Source organism: Phaeoacremonium minimum (assembly GCF_000392275.1).
Source record: "Phaeoacremonium minimum UCRPA7 unplaced genomic scaffold PA7_03_scaffold_496, whole genome shotgun sequence".
Taxonomy (NCBI): Eukaryota; Fungi; Ascomycota; class Sordariomycetes; order Togniniales; family Togniniaceae; genus Phaeoacremonium; species Phaeoacremonium minimum.
In genome coordinates this window covers 406,689-431,138 of record NW_006921398.1, presented here as the reverse complement: position 1 = coordinate 431,138, position 24,450 = coordinate 406,689, and the positions used below count along the sequence as shown (strand labels likewise).

Below are 24,450 nucleotides of genomic sequence, written 5' to 3'. Positions count from 1 at the left end.
CCGGAGAGCGGTTTTCATTCGACAACATTTTACTACTGGATCGTACGGATTTGGGACCAGAATGAGAACCAGGTGAAAAGTCCGCTCAACGAGTTCTACACCTCATACCCTTCATCTTCGAGGCTCCTGCCACCGTACAGCATGAACCAAACCTACGTATGACCTGAGTGTTCCTCTACGAAATGACTATTCACTAACCAAATCCTCTTTCCCAGATGCCACACAGTAGTCTCATATTTCGTACTTGGTTCGAAGATGAAGCAAACCGCTGGAAGGCCGTTTGGATAGGCGATGGTGGCGACAAGCCCATTTACCTTCGCAAATGTTTTAACATCGACCGCAATCCAGCTCGGGTTATCATATTTGCCTCGGGTTTAGGACATTTTAACTTGAGCATCAATGGTAAACCGGCGTCCCTCCACGTCCTAGACCCCGGATGGACCAACTATCACAGAACAGTCCAGTTTGTGGGATACGATGTGACGGACAAGGTTCTGAATGGCGAGAATGTTATCGGTGCCCACGTCGGCAACGGGTTTTACGCTGGGGACCAAGGCGACCGGTTCTTCTGGCCAATGTACGAGGACAACACATACGTACGCTATGGAAACGAACTTTGCTTCTTTGCAGAGGTACATATCCACTACGACGACGGTAGCCACTCATGCATTGCCTCAGATCGCACATGGAAGGCTAGGAAGAGCGCAACAACCTTGGCAAATATCTATGCGTCAGAAGATCACGACAGACGAATCTACCCGGTTGGATGGGACGCGCCAAGTTTTGACGATTCTAAGTGGGCACCAGCCAAACCTGTAACAGGTCCCCGCGGAAAGCTGCACTATCAGAGCCAGCCGCCGGTGGTGCTTCACGACACATTCACGCCAATAAGCTACAATCAGGTCAAACCGGGAACGATCGTGTATGATCTCGGCCAAAATTCTTCAATCATGGTTCAGATTGAGGCCAGTGGACCAAGTGGCGCAGAATACCGTGTCAAGTACTCCGAGACAATTGGCGAGGATGGATCAGCACTCATGCCTGACCCTCTGTTCGACGAATTCGCGACCCATGTATACTCCAAAGTCACGCTCCTCGGACAAGGCACAAGAGAGGTTTGGACGCCTGATTTTAGTTTTACCAGCGCTCGATATATCCAGATTGAGGGAGCTTCCCTGGATGGGAAAGATGGACTCCCTATCATTCACTCCGTGATAGCTAGACACATTTCGTCTGCAGCGAAGCGGCTGGGCTTCGTCAAGACGGACAAAGAAGATGTTAATGCCTTGATAAATGCCTGTCGCTGGACCTTCAGCTCCAACATCTTCAGTTATCATACTGATTGTCCCCAAATAGAAAAGTTCGGGTGGTTGGAGGTAACATCATTACTTTTTCCTGCCACACAGTACGTGTTCGAAACCGAAGCTGTGTATCAGAAGATCATAGACGACATTATAGATGCCCAAGAGCCATCAGGACTGGTGCCAACAATGGCGCCCCTGGTCCGGTATATGTGAGTTAACTTTCCGGGGGTCTTCTTTTCGCATCAACTAACGACGACTTCAGGTGTGGTCCGATGCACGATACGATCACTTGGGGTGGAGCTCTTTGCCTGCTACCAGAGCTCATCAAGAAATATTACGGTAGCACTGGTGTTTTTGCCAAAGCATATCAGCCATGTATACGTTACATGGAATATATCAAAGGGAAAGAGCGTCACGGCGGCCTTATAGAGCATGGTCTTGGCGATTGGGGCCGCGATATTGCATATGGAAACCATCAAGCAAATATCGAAACTGCCGTGTACTACAAGTGCCTTCGTAACATGACTATGATGGCTAAGGAGCTAGGGCGTGTTGACGACGAAGCTAGATTCTGCTCCTGGGCCGACCGAATATACGATGTATACAATAAGCACCTGCTTGTCACAGACAGGAAGACCTATCCGTATTCATTTTACACTTCCCTCGATACCCCAGGAACAAAAGATCGCACAATGGTCGCGCAGTCCATAGCCTTGCAGTTTGGGCTTGTTCCAGCAGAACATCGCGCCGATGTTATCACCGCCTTTGTCGCAGACGCCGAGGCATCGGGGCATGTCATGAGGGCTGGCGAGATTGGTCTCAAGTATCTCTGGGACACATTAGCCGATCCCGATGTAGACCGACCAGACATTGTACTGGACATGGTGCGACAAGAGGAGCACCCCTCATACATGCGATTCCTACGCCGCGGGGAGACCACACTCTCGGAATTCTGGCAGGATAATTGCCGTTCGAAATGCCACGATATGCTGGGCACCATCTACGAGTGGTTCTACAGCTATGTGCTGGGTGTTCAGTCTCTATCAGATGCATACCGCCGTTGGAGATTGAGGCCGTGCTTCAAAGGCGAGTTTGACCACGTCTGGGGCGAGATCGAGTCCCCGTATGGCTTGATCTCAGTGGACTTCGATCGCAGAGACCTCCAAGATGAAAAAGCTATGGTAAATGTCTCTGTCCCGACGGGAACTACATGCGAACTAGTCCTACCAAAAGAGACAAGCGTCGCTGAAGTACACCGAGAGGCAAACGAGGAGATCCGAGTGTTTACTGGGAAGGTTTTCGAGTTGGCACAGGGCAAGTATTGGATAGAAATCACCCCTTAGATCAATCCAATAATAAAATGTTAGAAGACTTCAGTCACGGCATCTTTCATGAGCTGTATGATTCTAAGTGTAGCTGGAGATTCACCAGGGTGAGGGGACCACAACATTTCTAGACATACGGGGGTGTACGGCGAAGTCAGCGCTTTCGGGCTAAGTCTTCCCCGGCAAGGAGTGTTCAATTCAAGCTGCCCTTGTATTTGCTCAGATATCGCTCTCCTAGCCCCGGGATGAATGCTTGATTTGAAAATTCTTTCGCCGACTTAGCACTCATGTAGAATGGTACTGGCATTCCTAGATCTGTCCATGATCCAACTTCCAAATTTCGCACCCCCTCCGCCGGCTTTGGGTTACACTGATTGGCTGACTGCAACCGGTTTTGACTTATTACTATTGGTCTCTGGCTGAGATGGCGTCGAACATTTTGGAGAACCCCTGCTTTGGCGGGGATCTCCACAATCCCCCCGTCCCAGTGCACGGGAGAGCTTACACCTGTTGAGCTGGCCAACCGAAAAAAGCAAGACTGCTAAAAGCTTCCAAATTTCAACCCTCGATATGTTATCATAAATGAGCACAGATTTTCCAACAGAATTCTCTACAACCATCTACTCCTCCACCAGGGTAATAAACATTATTACTGAAGGAAGAAGATACTCAATATCGAGTGTCATAATACTCATCAAGATCTCAAAGCTTCTGTTTACTACCACGGGTCTATCAACTTTTTAGAGATAATAGTCCCCCGCACAAGAGGTAATGCTCCCTTTGTGGAAATCACACTTATTACCCTCGCGGAGGAGTAAATGTTACATTCTATCAATACCAGTTTTGAGACCTCTGACTCTGGAATCTGAGATCTTGGATATGAGGCAAAGTTAGAGTTGGCGAGTCTGCAGTCTCGCCTTTTTGTCACCCACTTTGGCTAGGCCAAACAATTTGGATTCCGTCATGTTGGTTAATCCTCGTCTTCCTGCGTTCTTGAGCCTTGCACGCGAACAGAGTCGTATAATAGTATCGAAATGCATCAATGAGAACAAGGAAGTACCGTGACATCAATTACGTATTGCAATACCATATACAACTATATGTCTTACATTGAATGAGGCGAATTTGTCTCCCCTTTTTCATAAGGAGGGTCTGTTTAGCCTCACAAGGTATTACTATCAGTGTGGTAAAACTCGTGGACCATATCCTAGGCACGAACGCGGCCGGGCTTGTTGCTGAGAGCAGGCTACCTCAGTCCGACCCATGGAAGATTTTAAGCCGCAAGATTAGACTACGGCTGACCGCTCATCGCCATCTTCTATTCTAACTCAGGCAGCAAGACAGGCAACAATCAAGACATATCATTCATCTATAATTGGCATTCAAGATAAACACTACAAAGCTGTTAGGCGACCACCTATGGTTCTGAACATGGGTTTAACGACAGTTTTCAGTGGCTTATTGTGGGAGACAATTGATGTGAGTTCTGAGCATATTCGACAACTTCCAGATCCCTTCGCAGTGGCTAGCATATTTGCTAAGATCGTTCCAAAATCCAATGTTTGAGACAATATTGATCCTTACAGCTGCCTCTTTTCCCATAGCAGAGAGAGCGAAAAAGCCCTAAACTGCTCACGATAGACTCTCTCAACAAGATACATCTGGACTGGCTGGCATACCGTAGTTTCAGCAAGGCTTAAGACTCCGAGATTTAGAGATAAATGCAGGAACATTGACGATGAGGTACAGCTATCGATGATGATACTTGCGAACTAGTCGAGAGATGGGCATGGAGAAGGCGGCAACCATTGAGGGTACAGGGGCAAGACGACTATGACGCTCACAAAAAGTCTATGACTTATTCTACAGACTCTACGAACAAAGTGTTAAAGACGTCGCTGTCTTCTGAAAGATCCGAAGAGACAATAAAGTTGCTACGTCTAAAGCACTGGAGATAGAGAATATTTTCGATATTAAGGATATTCCCACTGATCACTTAGAAGGCAGTTGCAAATTCCCCACTCGATAGACTTCTCCTTGATATGATAGAAGTTGATGAGAAAGAGTACGGCCATTTCGAGTTGGACGGCGAAGCATTTCCAGCCAACGATGGCACCCTCGACCACGGCAAGGACCAGCAGGATCTTCCGGAAGCTGTTGCAATTTCGAAAGGGAAGAACTCCGAACGGGACACAGTATTGTGCGAAAGAATTGAACTTCGGGATCCTTTGCGCACGATGTTGACAAATTGAGGCATGCTCACACGCGGAACGCGAACTCCAGACGTTACCACTTCCTCGTCGAAGCCAGAGGCTGCGGTTCGAGCGGCTATCTCATCCCCCGGCACGATCCATCCTCACTGCGTTCTAAGCGAATTATTCGAGGACAACTCGAGTGATCATTGCCTCCGCTTCGACACTAGTTGGCGGTACCTTAAGCCTGACGATGGTGGCGAACCATAAGATGACTGGCAGTGGGAACGAAGTGATCCTCAACAGATAAAGCCGTCAATGAGGTAGACTGGAAGAATTGAAAAAGTGAACACACTTCCGGATCTTTAACAAGGAAAGAAAAAAAGGGATGTTGTTGGGATCCCCGAAGGTCTTTAAAACAGTGGGGAAGATAGAGAAATACCAGGGTGCGAGGTCAGGGGCAGGATCGAGGAGAGGATGGTGGCAGCAAGACTAAAGAGAGGCTTGTATGGCCTATGCCACAGTGGTGCTCACCTCTCCTCGCATCTTATCACCGAGACTGTATAGGACGAAGGAGCCGATTTCTGCTTACGACCTTCCCTATTCTATACCCTGGCTGGAGTCGATGCGCGCAGCCATAAACAACGGGAACACCTTGTCAGCTGCTGCTTGCGGCTCTTCACCTTGTATTCTTAGGCGAGATCATCGGAGACTGCGATTCGGCAGACCAGGCTCAGACAGACTTTATCACACACGCTGCGCAGTCTCTAGCGGCCATACCTCCGCAAATATATCGTGATGCGCCTTCTCATATCGAACTTGCTCGCTTATGGAGCTACAATGGCCGTGATGGCAGAAATAACTGCGGCAATAGCGACTTCTGTACCAGTCTCTGGAGAAAACCATACGTGTCCGCCAAGGCTCGTCCCATATTGCTGCTATAATCTGGACTACTCGGGTTTCCAAGTGGAATGCATCGGTGAGTCGCTCTGTCTCAACGGGGCAGTGAAGCATGCCTAGCTAAGATTTACGGTGCGCGCAGGTCCCGGCAAGGTAGACTATCTCGAGAAGTGTTTAGAATATGACCCTCGACCGATGTGCTGCTGCGGGTTTGACGATCCTCCACCTCGGCCGGTAAGTGCTGGTGACTGGCGAAGCCCACATGCTCGGGAGGTTTTTCAACTGACAGAAGCCCAGGGTATCCCAAGGGAAATCACTTGTTCACCGGACTGCGTGTTGGAAGAGTCGGAGGTTCTTGCAGGAGAGCTCTAGTGCTGCTGCTGTGGCGATATTTTTTGCAGATATCATGGCGGGCGGTGCTCTGAACATGGCCGAATAGGTCCTTGGACGGTTTCATGGAGTGGTGACTTGGTGAACACTTACCGCTTCGATATGGAGTTTCACCTGGGTAAGTATTCTTTTGTCATGAAGACTTCTTGAGGAAAGTGAAGGCAGGAGAGGCAGTGCATTTTCAAGGACTTTTCAGCTGTCAACTGGCAGCCTGGTCCCCACAATCGCGCAAGCAGACAAAATATGCTAACAGGCAAATACATCTAGTTAAGAAATGGGCTTTCTTTGAAAATTACCACTACAGTATATCTCATAGATATATTCATATGTTTTATCTTCTATGAAAACTATTGAGCCCTCAGAACCCAAACAATGCTATGATAAAAGAGGGAACGAATGACAGAATTACTTGGCATTTTGGCAGGGAACCCCGCTAACCGGGCCGGCAGTAGGGCACCCCACACAAGCTTTCCCTGGCGTTACAGCGGGCATATCTTGCTAAGTCCCTAGGTAGGTGGGCATATGATGCACGGGCGTCGTCGGCAGCTGAAAGCTGTCGGACCCAGCTGCGTGGTGACGTTGTCCCGCCCGATGACCTTGATCTTGGATCTTGATCGTCATTGAAAGCCCCCCGTCATTGCTTGCTGCTGTAGCTGCATAACCTTTACTTCATCCTAGTCTCTGATCACCCTCTAATTTTCCTCATTTCCTCATCTTCTATTTCCCTTCCACTACAGTCGATCTGTAGCAGGTTTGCATTCTACGTTTCGAGCTTCACTGGACCTACTGGCAATCCCTCCCTCGCTGTCGAGCGTACGACCATGGCGAGCCTGCGCGGTTTGTACGGCGCCGGGGAACGGCCCGAGCTAAACACCAACTTCAAGTATGTTGTATCGAGCAGCTCCACAAAGCTGGAACAATCATGAGGACTCAAGTCTCTTTCAGCGTCGATTATGTCATACACTACGAGATCCCACCAAAAGGTGAGCTACCTGGTACTCTGCGATCCCGCACACCTAAGACTAAGAGCAATTTCCAGACGGATCCGAAGCCGAAGCAGCTTTCGTGCAGCTCATCGAAGCCCTCGCAAACACCGGATTCGCAACCGAAGTCCGCAGAGGCCATAAGACCTCCCTCCTCGTCTTTGTCAAAATCGCCTCCGAAGACCTCCTCAAGAAACAGATCTACAAATACCGTGTCCAAGATTGGCTATACGGCGTCCGAACCTCCTCCCCAAACAAAGACCTATCTCAATACTTTCGAGATGAACCCATCACTGATGCTGAGCGATTGAGGCTTGTCTATCTGCTCATCACGAAGCCGAAGAACGAAGGCGGTGCTGGTGTCACACCAAAGACGGGCCAGTGGAAATACGTCCTATCCATATTTCCGCTGCACAACCATGCCTTCAACAGGGCCTGGATCAAACAATGGAGCACAAAGTATTTCCTTGACGAATCCGACCTAGGTGACATCCGCGACAAGTTTGGAGAAAAGGTTGCTTTCTATTTTGCCTTCCTACAGTCATACTTTACCTTCCTGTTGTTCCCCGCTGCCTTTGGATTCGGCGCATGGCTCATCCTGGGGCAGTACTCAAGTCTGTACGCTATTGTAAACTGCCTCTGGTCCGTCGTGTTCTTCGAGTATTGGAAGAAGAAGGAGGTAGACTTGGCGGTTCAGTGGGGCGTCCGAGGTGTCTCAAAGATTCAACACCCTCGACCGCAATTCGAGTTTGAGAGAGAGGCCCACGATCCTGTGACTGGAGAGATTGTCAAGGTGTACTCGCCGTACAAGCGTCTTCAGCGTCAACTGCTTCAAGTGCCTTTTGCATTGGCTTGTGTCCTGGTTCTTGGGAGCCTGATTCTCACCTGCTTTTCCATCGAGATCTTCATCTCCGAAGTCTATGATGGACCTTTCAAGCAGTATCTGGTAAGAGGTCTCGATTAGTGGTACTTAACTATCATACTGATGCTCTTAGGTCTTCTTGCCTACAGTCATTCTCACTGTCGTCATGCCAACCCTACAAACGATCTTGACCGGCTTAGCAGAGCAACTGACTGCTGTGGAGAATTATGAAACGCAAGACTGTAAGTTCTCAAGACTCGCGGCTTCTGAATTGGTGCTAACTATTCCTGAAGCTCACCAAGCCGCATTCGTGCAGAAGATTTTCGTGCTCAACTTCATTACGTCGTATCTGCCTATATTTCTGACCGCGTTTGTCTATGTCCCCTTCGGCCGAGTCTTGGTTCCGTACCTCGATATCTTCCAAATAACTGCGCAAAAATTCACAAAGGATGGAAAGGTCCAAACTAAGAGCTTTGAGATCAACCAGGATCGATTGAAGAAGCAGGTCATCTACTTCACCGTCACAGCACAGGTTGTCAATTTTCTCCTTGAGGTCATAGTACCATACGTGAAACGCAAGGCATTCAAAGCAGTCGAAGAAGTCCAATCTGAGCTTCAGAAGGGCGGCTTCCATCCTAAGGATGTCGAAGAGGAAGCGGCTTTCCTTGCCCGTGTCCGCAATGAAGCCGAGCTAGACGAGTATGACGTGACTGTGGATTACCGAGAGATGGTCATTCAGTTTGGCTACCTCGCGCTGTTTTCAGTCATTTGGCCTCTCACCGCATGCTCGTTCCTGGTCAACAATTGGATTGAGGCAAGGTCTGACGCGATGAAGATTGCGATTGGGAGTCAGCGACCGATTCCCTGGCGAGCCGATTCTATCGGGCCATGGTTGACATCTCTCGGATTTCTATCCTGGCTAGGTAGCCTCACAAGTGCCGCCATCGTCTTCTTGTTCAGGAGCGACATACATGGACCAGACGGCCATCCATCTAACATCAAGGCCTGGGGTCTTCTGCTTAGCATCCTTCTAGCCGAACACCTCTACCTAGTGGTACAGATTGTCGTTCGCTATGTCCTAAGCAAAGTTGACAGCCCCGGTCTTCAAAAGGAGCGAGCGCAGCGGTTCGCTATGCGGAAGCACTTGCTCGAGGAGACACTTGGGACGGATCTTGCGGAGAGTGCCGCCGGACCGGGCTTCAGCGGGGGCGAGAAAATCACCCGCGAAGCCCTGGAGGAGGAAGCTCGAGAGGCATCTATCAAGGGCCAGGGTACACCCGAGGAAGCGTGAGGCTATCCTCCTTCTGATATGGAGTGCAGCAAGCTAATGCTAGCTTTAGGTTCTGGCAGCGACAGCGCGGTGCTTCCGAGACGATCCAAGTCGGCCGTCGTTTGATTACAGAAGTTAGTCGGCCACGCTCATCATCTTATTGAGACATCACATGCTAACCTATTTTAGGTGACAACGAACCAGACGAAGTCAGCCAAGGCTTGAAGAGACAGTAAGAAACTCTGGAGTTAAGTATGGACTGGTGAGGCTTGCGTCTACGGGGAAAGTGATGAGTCCATGATGCTTTTTAGGAACACGGTATACAGTCAGGGGATTACGCAAAACGATTTATGGGTTATTAGTCTAATTATCACAAGCTTTTTTTATTACCGGTGTCAGATGCACAGCATTGCAATGGGTAGGAAGTGCCGCGCCATCAGGCGCATCAGTGCTTGTATGACTAGCCCATGCAGCGTGCGATTGGGCGTGCTGGACGAAGATCATGGCCCCTGTTGCCATACCACCCTACCTATCAGTGCGACATTCTCGAAGACTTCTAGCTTTACAGGGGCTAAGCTACCCTGCATGTCATTGTTGATTATTCGAGCCAATAGCCCAGCGCCATCCGTCCCGCTGCCGGTCAACAGTTTAGGGGCACCGAGGCCGACAAGGTTGAGACGTCCTATTCCCTTCACGTCACCGGGCGCCATTGGACAATTTGCAGTTATCTGTATGCCCATCTATCACGAATGTCCAGGGGTGGGTGTACAGTGGAGCGGGGCAGCTGAGACACGAATCGACCACACGATGTAGCAGACGGACTGAAGCGAGTTTCTCCTCTTTCGCTAACGAGAGGCCGGACGAGCGAATGCCCTCAACTCGTCAAGAGAGTCTGTGAATCCAGCCTGCCATATCCCAGAAAGTCATACCTGGCATAGCCCAAGGCGCAACAGCTATTTGCCCCGTGGCGTTGCTAGTGCAGGCGGTTGTAGCTAAGCTAGGCAGGCCGCAAGCCGCCTTTCAAACCGTCGATCAGCCCCCACGTGGGCAGCTTCCCTCTGCGGACTGGACTGAGACGGGGGGATCGCGACTTCCCATTTGGCCCCCCTTTCCCCTTCCGTTTACCATTCACACAAAGTCCCGTCTGTCTTTCCTCTAGCATACATGGCACCTATCTAAGTACCTAGGTACCTAGGAAGGGTAGTGCATATCTCCTACGGAGGTAGGAACCTTTAGCTACCTCGCTGCAGGGTAAAACAGCTCGCGGTAGGCGCATTTCTTCTTGAGAAGACCCAAGTATGATGGATGGCGTTAAGTCAGTTAGTCACTTGCTGCCGCGAATTCATTTCATCTCTGTCGTCAGTCAATCAATCAGTCTGGTTCCCGCGTGTCTTTCGTCTTGCGCTCACTCGAGGCGAAGCTGTCTCGTGCTTGGCTAATCCTCTCGGTCCTCGATCGGGCGTGTGATTCACCTGCTCTCATACCTCGCGTTTTGTCCTGCATTTTCTCCATCTATTCATAGAGAAGGCCCGGGTATACTACGCGATCCGTCTATCTTCTCTACATCTACTCAAATAGCTTTTCTCACTGGAGGCTTGCTTGTCCCTTTCGCGAACTGCCCGGCGCAAAGCCGGCAGCGCCACTTCTCTTCACAATGGATGAAGCTATTGGAGATCTGGTATTGGGTCCCTTTAGAGAGATTGTCACCCAGGGAAACACCGCCATCGAAAATGCCCGCGAGGCTGGAAACGAGCAGATGCTCAAGGCCGCTCAGGCTTTGGTCAAGGAAGGCGAGCGGGCACTCAAGAAAATTGAGCCACTCTGCAGGAAAACCTTTGACGAGTTCGCCGCCAACTTCGTCAATGCTCTGAAAGACAATGGTGCGGTCTATCTTAAGTCTGAATTGAAAATCATCGTCATGCCGGCTAACAAGAGCAGAGGAGATATCCCAATTTAGCGAGGAGCTTGGCAGCCTACTCTACGATTTTGAAGATTACGTCGACGCAGACAGCTTCGAGGCTGAGAAGTTCGCGGAGCTCCAGGCGCTCTCTAGGAAAGCTGCGCCGCGCATAGTCCATGTAATTACCCGAATGAAGCTCGAACCGCCCGCGAGACCAGATTTCGATCTCATGGGCTACTCCCGACCGGGCTCCGTGGCACAAGGAAGTGTCGCTAGTGATACCATTGAAGGTCGAATCCGTGGCCAGCTGCCTCTGGATGGACAGTCGCTGGAACGACCCTTGTCCCAAAGTCAAGTAACTCAGACACCAGAACATTCTACTCCAGTTCATGTATCATACGTGGGCGCAGGCGAAAAGCCTAAGGACCCAACTGAAGCTCTGATGAGTTTTAAGTCGGGCCCTGACGTTGGACTCAACGACTCTTCACGACCCCTGAAAAGAAGTCCTTCAGCGGTACCTCCGCCGCTCTCAATAAGACCTCCAGCACCTCTTTTACAGCTACCCCCGTTACCTCCCCCTCCTGCACAACCACCACCAGATCCATGGGATCGGACAGTCAGCCCGGCTACTACAGACGCGGCCGAGGAAGACTTGAAAAGTGCTGATAGGGAACGTCGGGAGTCGATGTCCATTCCCGAGTCCCCTATTGACCCTACATCACCGTTCAGCGTAGTTCAAGGGGCGCCTACCCCGTACCGACATGCGACACTAGACGACAAGGTCGCAGTTCCTGAGATAGGTCAGGAGAAAGCTAAAGCTCAAAACTGGACGGGAATTCTTTCTTCCCGTGCCGAGTTGAATGGGTCATCGAATCCAACATATCCAATGCGAGATGCGTCCTTGGGTCAGCTACACAGTAGATCGCCTCCGATTCCTTCTGAAACGACTCCTTATGGTCTGAATGCAAACTCAGGTATTGTTTCGGCTAGTGATCAAATCCATTCAGGAGGTTCCGCCGTCTTTCCATCTTGGAACCAAAGAGATTCTCAAGCCAGTTCTACGAATGCATCAGCTCAAAGTTCTGTCTTCGACAACACACGGATAGACTCGTATTATGAGATGGCAAGCCCAGCTTCGACGGCGAACAGGACATCCACAATCTCAGGCGGTTTAAATAGCCCGGTAGCCAATGTCTCTGCTTCGTTTGTGCCGAATCATGGCCAGAAAGTGAATCCGACATCGCCAGTCAGTCAAGGTATCAAGCCCATGTCGCGAGAGACATTCAGAGATGAGTCTGGCCTTCAGGCACTTCATCAAGATAATGATATTCCGGACGGTTTGATTCCAGTGGCCGAGGAAACACCGCAACCGCAGGCAGAACCTGAAGTACCTGTTCGCAGAGCGGATCTCAGAATTACGGAGACAAGCTCTTTCCATCAGTTGAAAGGGTTTTGCGAAGGTGCGAAGGAAGTCATGCGAGGTGGCCTCGGTGTGAAGAGAATCAAGAAACAGGTTCGTTCCCAACCTCTTCTCATATTGTCCCGTATTAATCATTGAACAGGGCCTGTCCACTGGCGGCGTGGAAATTGCTAAGTGCAAGTTTTGCCCGTATGAGTTAGACTTCAAACAACTCGAAAGAGACATAAACAAAGAAGGTATACCAGCTATGATCGAGCCATCTCACATCATGACATGTGTATACTAACACTTTACCAGATTCTGGCAACTATAGATCGAGTGGTATTGGCTTTCGTCTCCGATTCCTCCAAAAAAGCCATCTCCCAGCAAAGCACGTCGAAGACCAACTTTACGCGTGTCTATTCTGCATACAAGTTGGCGAGACATTGGACGAAAGCGATTCTACAGTATTCTTCAGCCAAAAACAGCTGTTCTCCCATTTGGCTAGGCATCCTCGACCATTGCCCGAGGTGCCTGGATTGACCGTGATCGAGAGCAAGGAGATCCCCACAAATTTCAGGAACGACTACGACCTATGCTTCGAGAACCCGCCCCAAGCTTCACAAATGCCAGCGCTTGCTCGAGAGCTCAGCCTGCTTCCATCGGCAACAGCGATCGAAATGTACAGATCAACACCTTCAAAATCGATAAGGCGTCCTCCCGATGGCATGAAAGTCTTGCAATTCGCTACTGGGGCGAAGATCGTCGGAGTGGAGTTCCCTGCCAAATATCAGGGCCAGTGGTGTGTTGGCTGGGCGGACCATGACTGGGCAGCTTTCCCTGCTGATGTGGTCAGACTCGACCCTCCTCAGGAGAAAGACATCCGTAAGCTGGGAACGAGCAATATGAAGGCTGCCGTTCGTTGGAAGTGGTCTGTTAAGAACAAGGACCGTGGAGACTGGCTGAAATTGGACAAGGGCGATATGATCACGAATATAAATTGTAAGTGCAGTTCCCTTCTAAAAGTGCGTTTACTCGGTAATCGACTAACTGTATGCAAAGGGGCATATTCGGGACACTGGTGTTGGTCAGGGACCAACTCGAAAGGCAAATGGGGCATATTTCCACAGTCCCATATCGAGCCCAACAGCCTCACGGAAGTACAAGTGTCAGATGGCGCCAGCGTTACCAGCAGCGAACGAAAGCGCAGCTTGAGGATGCCGCCTCTTCGGCATCGCAGCACAGGCGGCTCTACTGACAAGACCAAGACAGTCACCCCGTCTTCCATGACAGTGATCTTCTAAAACCGAGGCGGTCTTCATAGCTGTGCACAACTTGCACGATTCCCGGGAGGAAGGACTCGGGACGATTTACAAGATTTTTGGATATAATATCATAATAACAAAGCGGTTCAAGTGACTTGGGTGGTTTGGCAGGCATCGCTATCTTTTTATATACCAATATAAGTGGTCTCGGGACGATAAGGAGTTCTGAAGTTTGATCAACCAAGCTACTCTGTGTCAGTACCCCAAAGCGCTTCCTCTTGAGCACGCATGTTGTCAGCTATCTATCTTCAATCCTTTACTTGCCTTGGCACCTTCGTCTTCCGACTACGAAGAAAAATATAAGGGATAATTTGGAAGAAAAAAAAAATGGTAAAAAAAAGGACCATCCCCTCGCGCGGACTCGAACCGCGGACCAATGGATTACAATGCGTCGCTTACAGTCCACTGTGATAGCCATCTACACCACAAGGGGTTGAGTTCATTTCGAGCCAAAATTAGATCATGGACAGAGCTATTCCAGAGCAGAGAGAATAAGGGGCCTTCCAAAGCTACCTGATAGAGAATTTACAGAAGAGTGGTGTGTAGTGGAGTATTTGGGCAACAACGGCGACCCTAATATTCCTAGCCAATAGAAGGCTAGTTATCAGCACCATGCCGCCTCCAACCCCGAGTCCACTGAGGCTTATAGCTCCCTCCAATCAGAAATCCTAGTTACGGCATACTTACGATGGCCTAACAAAAGTAAGGAGCTACCTAGGTCGGACTCTACCTCCTCCTATAGGTAGTAAATTGATGTCATCGGGACATCCATGGATTAGAGCACCTACATTGGCCAGCAGTAACCTTCACTTTAGCATGTTAATTCAATAGAGACTCTGCACGTATTTATCCTTGGAACATACCCTGTCTTTCTAGAAAACAGAGAGATAGCCCGAAACCTTCAAGATGGGCCTCCTCCAAGTCCTCAAGCTCCGGCGCAGCAACGATTGGGAGAAGCCCACGCTGCTGGACGAGTTCCTCGCTTCGCCACTCCAGGCACTCGTCCTGCGCATCTTCCACATCATTCTCTTCCTGCGTGGCCGGCCCTTTCGGCCCCCGCGTGACAGGCCCGCCATTCGTGTCGTCTGCATCTCTGACACGCACGACCACATCGTGCCCGTGCCGGATGGCGACCTGCTCATCCACGCCGGCGACCTCACCAACGCCGGCACCGTCGATGATATCCAGAAGCAGGTCGACTGGCTGGCTTCGCTGCCGCACAGGCACAAGGTGCTCGTCTGCGGGAACCACGACAGTTGGTTCGATGAGCTGGCTCGGAGGCCCGAGGACAAAGCCTCGGGACGGAAGGTCGAGCTCAAGGGCATTCATTACCTCGAGCGCCAGTCTGTGACTCTTGAGTTCAAAGGAGCCAGGCGGCTGAATATTTGGGGAGCACCGGACATTCCAAAATGCGGCGGCTCTGATTTCGCGTCAGTAGACTTCCAAGTATGATTTCGCAACCTAATTAATTGATTACTCCTTAGGTTTCAATATCCCGCCCACCTTCCGCCATGGAAGGGTATCATTCCCACAGAGACAGATGTCCTTGTGACACACGCACCACCAGTAAGACTATCCGCGCTTAGGCCTTTTCTACTTTCTTCTAACGTGCAAATCAGCGCCACCACAGAGACTTGGGGATCGGCTGCCCAGGTCTACTAGAAGAGGTCTGGAGAGTCAAGCCAAAGCTACATGTCTTTGGCCATGTCCACTGGGGCCGCGGTCGAGAGGCAGTCTACTTTGATGACTGCCAGAGAGCCTACGAGTCAGTCATGTCCCAACCCAAGAGAGGTCCTCTCCACGAGATACTCCCCAGCGCAAGGTGGACCGACGCCCTGCGAGTTCTCTGGTACGGCGCACACAGCATCCTGTGGAAATGGGTGATGGGCGGGCCCGGATCAAACAATGCCGCCCTGATGATCAACGCAGGATGCATGTACGGAAACACTGGCAAGATGCGCAAAGAGGGCGTGGAAGTCGTAGACCTCTAATCATGAATCCTACAGCGCAACAGACACATTATCACTCAAGCATGTCACAGGAGAGAGCTGCATACGTAATCCATATCATTCATTGCGCTCAGGAGATGATATGATAGGGTAATACAGGCAGAAGCAGACGTGCTACTTAAAAAGCCAAATAGATCCAAGGGCTGCGCCACTCCAAATTATTATGCCACCCACTCCGTACTATGCAGGACATCAACATCAAGTTTATTCTCACCAAGCTCATCCTTACAGGACCAGAGCCAAAGCCAGTGTCAGCGAGCCAATGGCGGCGACGCTGACGAACTCCTTGGCCATGCCGATGACGCCGGGTCCAGCCGCCGCGACGACGACGAGACCGGTTGCGGTCGGGACTGGTACGGTGGTGTTACCGCCGGTCGGCGAGGCCGGTACGACGGGGATTGTGACAGCGGCAGTCGTGACAGCAGCGGTGGTGCACACAGCGGCAGGGACGGTCAATGTGACGCTGGACTCGCCAGAAGCACCGCAAGCGTCGCAGGCGGCAACCATCGTGCTCATGGCAACGGCAGGCGTCGTGTCGTGGGCGCAGCCGCAGCCAGTCACGGTCCACGTGGTGCAGTACTCCAGGGTGACCAGGATGGCCGGGTTGGTGGAGCACACGGACACGTAGGTGACCGTGGAGGTGATGGTAGAGACGACAGTGCTGGTGACGTGAGCGGTGACAACAGCGTCAGCGCCGCCACCCATGCCAGGAGCCGCCGGCGGGTCCGGGATGACGGCAAGATTGGCATACATGGTGAGCAGGATCTGGGCAGGGGCAGCACGACGGTGCAGACGCGAGAAAGAGCTGAGAGATCTGCTGGCAAGGCTGGTGCCGTTCACTGCCCAAGGAGCAAGACCACCGCAGGACTCGGAAGCATCACCCGGGCAAGGGACGTCGCACTGGTCCGTGTCAGGGATGGCTTGGGTCAGGGCATCAAGGTCGTCGGCGCAGTAGCAGGATGTGTCGTAGACACCAGCGTACTTGTTCGAGGCGCAGAGACCGACGCAGACCTCGGGAGTCATGGCAGCATCACTGCCGGCAATGTTGAAGGTCGGATAGCTGGAGTTGGAACCGAAGCATCCCAAGAAGGTGAAGTCGCCAATAGCAGCAGGATCATTAAGGCCAGCAGTAGACGAGGGAATGACAGCGGTGTTGGTGGACGAGACAGATACACCAGCCGGGGTCGTGGTAGCATCGGCCGTGGTAGCAGCGGTCGGGAGGCCAGTGCTGGCGGGCGCGACAGTGGAAGAGTTGCCAAAGATGCCAGAGAGTGTGACGGTTCTTGAGGGGAATCCAAGCGAGGCGGCGCTCGAGCTGCTAGACACGATCTCGGGCTTCTGGTAGACATCGATGGAGTTGATCTCCCAGTACACGTTCTCCAAGGCAGAAGGGTTCTGAGCAACCCATTCATTGCAGGTAGCAGCGTTCGAGTCGCAAGTATCGGTGACACCCCAGACGTTGGCAGCATACGCACCGCAGAGGTCCATGTTGATGACAATGCTCATGTCGTTGAAGAAAGTGTCGACATCGCAGCTTGAGCCACCGAAGATAGACTGCGGCTCACCCCAGGCGGTCGGGTCAGGAGTCTTGGAAGTGATATCAGTGGGAATGGCAGTTCTGGGGAAGTGCCAGATCTTGATCGCGTCTGAGGTCCACTCGACGGCATAGATGCCACCGCCGACGGCGTTGAAAGTATCACCATAAGTCGAGGTATCGGAGTCGGGCGGGGTGTAGTTGCACCCGATGTTGCCATTATCCTGCTCCAAGTTTTAGATTTCTGCTGCAATCAAAGTCTGGACATCATTACTTACGCCAGGACTGGTGCAGTCTGTGTTTCCTTGGGTGCCAGTGTAGCCTCCAGTGCTGGGCAGTGTGCAACCCGACGCGGTGTGGCCAGACATGAGGTTCTCTACAGCGGTGTTGGCACCCTCGATGATGTCAATCTCACCCGATTCTGGCCAGTCGGGGCCGTACATCCAGACTTCAACAAAATTAGTTTATCTTGAACTAGGTAGTGGCTTCATGCTGACTTACATGCGGGCCATGAGCCGCAGACGGATCCAGGCATGTGGGCAAAGTCACCAATGATCAGACCGTGGTTGAAAGCCTCCTTGCTCTCGATGCGAATAGACGGCCTGTAGCCGTCGCTACCATCGGTAGCATAAGTGTTGGTGGTGTCCACCCTCAGGGTGACAACATCGCTGACGGGGTCAACGGAGTACAACCCCTGCTCATAAGCAGCCTCCCTGCTTTGGTATCTTGATGGAGTGTCAGTTCATCATTTTTGTTATATAAAAGGTCGGCGGGTAGACTTACGCCACGAAACCCGAGCTGGGGTCGGTCTCGTTGAAGAAGTTGAACCCATTGATCAAGGCGTCTCCTGCATAGGAGTAGGTGAGGGAGTAGGAGAGCGACATGATGTCGAAACGAGTGACTATCTACTTGATAATGAGTGACTAAGGTGAGAGAGTATGGTGTCGAACACCCAAAAACAAAACAGCTGTCGATAACTCAGCGGCCTTCTGGAACATCCGAGCAGCAGCACCGGCCGTGTCTATTATACATGGCATGTTTGGACGAGTTCGTCATGCCCCTTTGTCTGGAATGTCGATACCTCGCTAAGTGGGACGGCGCGACACGACAGCATTCTTCATAGCCTTGCCATTCAGACAGACACTTGACAAAACCGGGCATAGACCGGGCTTGAACAAGGCTAAGAGCCCAGTGTGCTCGGTGGTCTAGCCCAGAAACATGCGTGGTCTACTGCTTGCGGGTTGCGATGCGCGCGATCTGGGTGGACTTTCATACCACTTAGACAACAGACAATCACTAGCGACCAAGCCGAATGGCTGTCGAGCGCCGAGGCACCGCGCCCACTGGAATCCAACAGAATTACCCCAACTAGAAAATCTGGATGAAAACGTGCAATGATAATTCAATAATGATGCATTTGGTTACAGAAATTTTGTTCAAGTTGTGGCCCTAAACTCCAGACGCAATGCGGGTTCCATTGTGAGAAGCCAAGCCGAGACCCAAACGCTCCGCCATGTCTTTTTGCCATCCATGCTTCCTTATATCCTTTGTCACACAATGATCCGTCTCAGTCCTTCCGTCCCGCCCAGCACGCGCCTTCCCGTAACAGCGCACCGACCGGCGCCACTCTCCCATTTGCCCGTCTTGTCGGCCATGAAGGCCTCCTGCTTGGGATGCGCGCCGCTGATCCATCTATGGATACAGGTATAACAGTAGACGACGCCGGTCTGACACGCCGTCGCAGTAGTGATTTCGTCCTCGCAGATGGGGCAGAGCTCCGAGTCTGCTGGCGCGGGGACGGTGTAGATGGGGAGCAGCGACGGGGTTGCCACGGGAGCGGACTCTGCCAACGTCTCCTCCGCCGTCTGGCCATCGTCCTCCTGCCCTTGGCTCGCCTTCTCAGCCGCCGCTTTCGCACTAGCCTTGCGATGCTTGGGCTCATTCATGCCGGAGACCACCGGTGGGGGCAGGTCCAAGCTCTCGGCCGCTCGCCTGGAGAGCTGCTTCGCAAAGTCCGAGGCGTACCACCATTCCAGGAACTTTAGCGCGAAGATGCTCGTCGGCAGCAGGACTGACAGGCTCGACAGCGCTCTGGACCCAATGTTCCTCGGGGAGAACAATGATGTCGCACCGGGCGGGGCGCCTTTTGTTGATGCCTTGCCCAAGGCCTCGATCGCGGCGTAGTCTGCCGCATTCATCCGCCGGACCCGCGTTCCTATCAGCCACATAAATGGGTCGTGGTACTTGCTGTTGTCGAACAGATAGGCCAGGTTAAACGCAAGCAGCGAGAAGTAGTACGCGGCGTTGACGCTTGGGTATATGTTCCGCAGAAACCACCGGTAGTAGTGCAGCAAACGGTCCTTGATGGACGGGTTCGGCGGCAGCCGTGTGTATGCCGCGCCTAGCAGCTCGCGTGGGGCGTTGACCTCATATGCCTCATCGAGCTTGCGCTTCAGGTAGGGTATGCCGACCATGACGGCTAGGTTCTTCCATATGTCTGCGCTTCTCAACTTGAGGGTATCTCGGACGATCGCTGGTGCCGAGTGTGAGGCGCGCGGGATCTCGGAGGCGAGCGCCTTCTCGCGCTTGAGGCCATAGAAGTGCTCAGTAAAGGAGCCTCCTCGCGTTCGCAGGTAGTGTCGCTCTACGATGAGAAAGCATAGTGCGTAGAGCTCATCGAAGGAGTTGAGTATCCTGAGTAGGTATCGAGGATGGCGCTGAGTCGCAACGGTAAGGAGATAGCGTAACGTCGGCGGGAGTAGAGAATTGAGCTGCTGCTCTGAGAGCAGCTCAAAGAGCGAGGGTTTCTGGTCATCGAAGGAGCCCCGAAGAGCAGTAACGAACTCCATGGCTCACTTGCATTGGTGTCTCATTTGGCCCGGATTGGCAATCGTAGATCGCGCTGCTCGTTGCGGCTGATGAACGAAGTGCATTTACATGTGTGGTGTTTGTCGGTAGTCCTCGTGTGATGGATGATGAGCCGCAATGCACGAGGGAGAATTGCCGAGGTTCTCGCAATTGGGGTACCGGCCTGGGCGGCGACCCTGCGTCACAGGCTTGTCTCCAGCACCCACCCCCACACCACAATGCGGAGAGCTATCTTCAACAGCTGGAGTTCATTCTCTGTAGCATCCAAGTAGTCCACTTTGAATACTTTCAAACTCGTATTTTCATTATGATTTGAAAGTAAAACCATTCCTAATTGTGATACTATCAAAGCGGGGCGACTTGGGGCAATTCTGCGCCGGGTTAAGAAGGCCGCTTTCAAGGGTCACATCTCCATGTGATCGTGGCTACGCCCGCTATCATAGCATCAATCTGAAGAGCCTTTCTGGCCGTATTCTTTCAAGGCGATAGGCATGCCAAGTACGGACAAAGAGGGGGCCATAGGTGCCGAAGAACTAAATACCCCAGCCGCCGTACTCAAGAGACTTCAACAAGTTACGGGAGAGGAGCGTTTAAAAGAATGGCTGAAGAACGCATCTATCCAGGACAAGAGCCCGGAATTTCATGTAAGTAACACTACAAAGAAAGCAGAAGGCACTGTAGTATAAAACTCTCAGCTCAAATTAAAGTGCTGACGCCCGCGCTTCAAGGACTATATAAGCAGCTTACTCCCGCATCTCAAGCTCGTCTCGACTAACGCCTCGGCGCCGCATCCGAGTGCGAGCTTCGAGTACGAGGTCCAGTGGCAGCACTGCAACAAGCTGGGCAACCTGCACGGCGGGTGTGCCGCCACGCTTTTTGACTATTGCACCACGCTCGTGCTGGCGCTCATCAACAAGCCCGGGTTCTGGTTCCTGCTTGGGGTCTCAAGGACATTGAATGTGACATATCTGCGGCCGATTCCAGCGAATGAGACGGTGCTCATCGAGTGCGAGATCCTGCAGGTGGGGAAGCGATTGTCGAGTCTCAAGGGCGTCATGAAGAGGAAAAAAGACGGCGCAATCATGGCGACATGCGAACATGGGAAATTCAACACTGACCCTCCTGCCAGCAAGTTCTGAGTGGGAATTCCCGTTTCATTTTATTGGGTATCTTCCGCGTCTTCGTCTCCCTCGAAGATCTCGTGATCATCCTCAACTACCTATATAGAAGAAGAAACTGTTAGAACGTGTTCTTACTGGACTTTTGATAAATATTTTCGCATGTGATCCCGCGCGGCGTGCAAACTCGCTCAGATATCGTCACCCACCATGAACCAGTCTAGATCGAGGTACTGAGGAAGATACTCGTCCTCGTCCTCCTCTTCCCCATCAAAGTCTTCCTCGTAACCATCTACAATTGGCAGAAAGTCATTTAACAGTACCTGCTGATCATCGCTCTTTGGCTCCCGGTCACTGATTTTCCAGAACGCCGTTGGACCGCAAGGTCCGCTTGGATCGTAGTCTCTGAAATGTGCATTAGCATATCTATCAGGTCAAGGATGCAACGGCAAAGCGCCCCGTACTTGTCGAACCAGTTGCCTACAACCTTGGAAGACCGAAGCCCTCCAAGCTGTACGCTTTCGCTGCGCCAGCGCTCTTGGCCGCTGAAGATGGACCATGTCGTCCATCTTACTTCGCCTTCTCTAGTGAGCCGGCAGCTCCCTGTGACGACTGTTAGCACCCGCCTCTATCTCGGCGCTCGCAAAATCACCGTAGATGTTCACTTCACCTCTTAGATCGGAATTGGCATTCTCGTCCCAAGAGCCGTCTAGCGACCGCGAGAAGCCCTCAAAGTGCACAACAGGTAGCTCCTGCCCATCCTCCGGGCCAGGTGCCTCGATCTTGGTTACATGGATCTTCATCAAGATGAGGCGAGTGGCCTCCCCAACATCTAGGGCGTGGCGCGGAACGCTCGACGGGAGGTGGTCGGAGCCTGGGAAGTTGTAATTGAAGAAGTCGTTGTAATCGAGGAAGCACACAACCTAGAAATGTTATTAGATACGTCATTGAGCCGGGTGATGCCTATCGGTAGAACACACTCTGAGCCAAGTCCCTGATACGTCGTATGGGTCACCGGTCTCCAAGGGGGTGATCTCCCGGTTTAGGGGCATGGGAATATAGCTATTTGGCCACGTGCCCGGGAATGGCGTGTTCCAAAAGTTGGTGAAGATAGGGAAGTTATCCAGCCCCTTATTCTGGATATTCGCCCTCAGAACAATCATAATGGCCTCGACCTTCTCCCAGTCGACCCTATCGGTGTCGTCATCCATAAAGGGCCCCCATTTGGTATTGTCAGTATACTCCCGAATATCATAAACCTTGGAACAAGCGAAGGGGTACATCCGCGAGGACCGTGTCCTCCCGTGATTCAGGATTGGGACGCCATACAGGCAGTGCAATTTGGAGCTCTGCTGGTACCTTTCGACGGCGTCTGGGGATCTGCGCCGTTCCAGCTCGCCTGGACGTGGCGGCCCTCTTGCTCTATCGAAGAGGAATGAGCGGCAGAAGAAGATCTCGCGATTTCTAATGTCACTGAAAAGCTCCCGGAGGATCTCTGCATTTCGGGAGTCTGGGTAGGTCACCGATGGTGATACGCGTGACCCATGATCGGTAGAATGACTCAACAGCCTGGTGAAGGTCTTGAAGACGAAAGGGAGTTCAGAAGCCTGTGTATATGCCACAGCCGAGTTAGACACCAGCCAAAGGTGTGGTTCAGGCCCACGGCTAGCAAACGGATGAATAAGTTGACGGACTCACCTTGTCAGGGTCCTTGCTGGCGCATATGCGCTTCAGCCTTACGAGATCGTGCAGCTCCTGGATCCAGTCAAGATCCCTGGTTGGTGGAGCATCCTGTCATGATCTTGAGCAGATGTTCATCCGATGAGTTACGTGGGGGGCAACGAAGACAAACTCACCAACTGATGCAAATATATCGCCTGACATAGAGCGCTGTTGCCCGTCACATAGTGGAAAAAATACCGGCATGCACAGGATATCGTGGCAAGGTCCTCGGGATCCACAAAGCTGATAATGTGGTGCAGAATCTCTGGGGGTAGCTGTGTCAATTGTACCATGTTGGCCGAGATAAACAGGGGGGCCAGCGCCCGGCGAGCGGACTGGCCGTATTGTATCGTATCGTATCGTATCGTATCGAGCAATTGGCGCTTTCACGCTACCACGGCCGCCATGCCGTCCGCTTTTCCCAGCAGAATCAGAAGGTCAATATGACAGCACAGCCGGAGTCTTTAGTAGCATTCGTTGTGATGACGGAGCGGACGGTGTGAGTGAGTGAGTGAGTGAGACAAAAGACGACATCGGACTTAGAGCGGTTCGAATGGAGCCGGAGTGCCGGATGGAGGGGCAGTTGTGTGCCTCATGGACGGTACTTCACCGTAAGTCCGTCGTCGCCTCCAGCGCGATAACGTCAGGCGGGGTTCTGTATCGGCGATACCACACACATGCGCGCATCAACACGCCAACGAGTGCATACATACATACCTACCTGTACGCAGTACATGGGTGGGTGGCAAGGTAGCTTATTAGATAGCTCACCCATGGCGGCGCTGCGCACTATTTCAGAGGGTGCTGATGCACATGCACATGCAAATGAATACCTGCCAGCTCCCCGGATTCAGACTCAGAATATGGGCTAACTCCGTTTCGCATACACAGCATGGAGGCCGAATCGCATTATGTGTCTCCAAAAGAAATACACAATCTGATATGCCAGCGACTATGTAGCCTGGCGAAAGCGTGTCGAGTTACGATCCCACGTATATCTATCTCTATTCTGCAGTATGCGCATGTCAACCCTTTCACGATTTCTATCCCTGCAATCTTGAGCAGAACGTCCAGGTACCACTGTGATTTGAGTCTCTAGAGAACTGCATTAGTATACACCACAGGACTTAATGCCTCTTCATAATCTTTTCAGTGATAGTGTTCATTGTGAAGTATCTTCGAGAATCGTCCTCAATCTGACATGTCTCATCCACTGCCGTCTGCTGGATTGGAGATATAGACAGTTCGAAAACCTTCTTGGCTCGACAGCTTCGACAACAGCTAAACGCTGTCTTACAACGGAATAGCACAAGCCGCCGTGGCCCCTCTGAACACAACATGCTATGATC

General features: G+C 51.8%; 8 protein-coding genes across 8 annotated transcripts; 5 read left to right on the top strand and 3 right to left on the bottom strand.

Moving 5' to 3' along the window:
* Positions 1-215: 215 nt before the first annotated feature.
* UCRPA7_6850 (putative alpha-l-rhamnosidase protein) lies at positions 216-2,647 on the top strand (the record flags this gene model as incomplete). Its single annotated transcript, XM_007919386.1, has 2 exons — positions 216-1,513; positions 1,567-2,647. 2 exons carry the CDS (start codon positions 216-218, stop codon positions 2,645-2,647), a joined length of 2,379 nt encoding a protein of 792 aa, XP_007917577.1.
* Positions 2,648-6,932: 4,285 nt separating this feature from the next.
* Positions 6,933-9,451, top strand: UCRPA7_6849 (putative plasma membrane channel protein; the record flags this gene model as incomplete). Its single annotated transcript, XM_007919385.1, has 7 exons — positions 6,933-6,994; positions 7,057-7,094; positions 7,151-8,040; positions 8,090-8,198; positions 8,250-9,243; positions 9,297-9,360; positions 9,416-9,451. 7 exons carry the CDS (start codon positions 6,933-6,935, stop codon positions 9,449-9,451), a joined length of 2,193 nt encoding a protein of 730 aa, XP_007917576.1.
* A 1,429-nt stretch (positions 9,452-10,880) lies between these two features.
* Positions 10,881-11,183, top strand: UCRPA7_6848 (putative sh3 domain-containing protein; the record flags this gene model as incomplete). The annotated part of the gene is made up of 1 exon (XM_007919384.1): positions 10,881-11,183. One exon carries the CDS (start codon positions 10,881-10,883, stop codon positions 11,181-11,183), a length of 303 nt encoding a protein of 100 aa, XP_007917575.1.
* Positions 11,184-12,600: 1,417 nt separating this feature from the next.
* On the top strand, positions 12,601-13,829 carry UCRPA7_6847 (putative sh3 domain-containing protein; the record flags this gene model as incomplete). Its single annotated transcript, XM_007919383.1, has 4 exons — positions 12,601-12,639; positions 12,689-12,782; positions 12,844-13,527; positions 13,618-13,829. 4 exons carry the CDS (start codon positions 12,601-12,603, stop codon positions 13,827-13,829), a joined length of 1,029 nt encoding a protein of 342 aa, XP_007917574.1.
* A 927-nt stretch (positions 13,830-14,756) lies between these two features.
* UCRPA7_6846 (putative calcineurin-like phosphoesterase protein) lies at positions 14,757-15,841 on the top strand (the record flags this gene model as incomplete). Its single annotated transcript, XM_007919382.1, has 2 exons — positions 14,757-15,296; positions 15,470-15,841. The coding sequence occupies 2 exons, from the start codon at positions 14,757-14,759 to the stop codon at positions 15,839-15,841; spliced, it is 912 nt and encodes a 303-aa protein (XP_007917573.1).
* A 243-nt stretch (positions 15,842-16,084) lies between these two features.
* UCRPA7_6845 (putative endo- -beta- protein) lies at positions 16,085-18,277 on the bottom strand (the record flags this gene model as incomplete). The annotated part of the gene is made up of 4 exons (XM_007919381.1): positions 16,085-17,617; positions 17,672-17,841; positions 17,895-18,118; positions 18,177-18,277. The coding sequence occupies 4 exons, from the start codon at positions 18,275-18,277 to the stop codon at positions 16,085-16,087; spliced, it is 2,028 nt and encodes a 675-aa protein (XP_007917572.1).
* Positions 18,278-18,943: 666 nt separating this feature from the next.
* On the bottom strand, positions 18,944-20,242 carry UCRPA7_6844 (putative pex2 pex12 amino terminal region protein; the record flags this gene model as incomplete). The annotated part of the gene is made up of 1 exon (XM_007919380.1): positions 18,944-20,242. One exon carries the CDS (start codon positions 20,240-20,242, stop codon positions 18,944-18,946), a length of 1,299 nt encoding a protein of 432 aa, XP_007917571.1.
* A 1,328-nt stretch (positions 20,243-21,570) lies between these two features.
* On the bottom strand, positions 21,571-22,662 carry UCRPA7_6843 (putative f-box domain-containing protein; the record flags this gene model as incomplete). Its single annotated transcript, XM_007919379.1, has 4 exons — positions 21,571-21,784; positions 21,844-21,982; positions 22,032-22,302; positions 22,360-22,662. The coding sequence occupies 4 exons, from the start codon at positions 22,660-22,662 to the stop codon at positions 21,571-21,573; spliced, it is 927 nt and encodes a 308-aa protein (XP_007917570.1).
* Between the last annotated feature and the right edge of the window lie 1,788 nt (positions 22,663-24,450).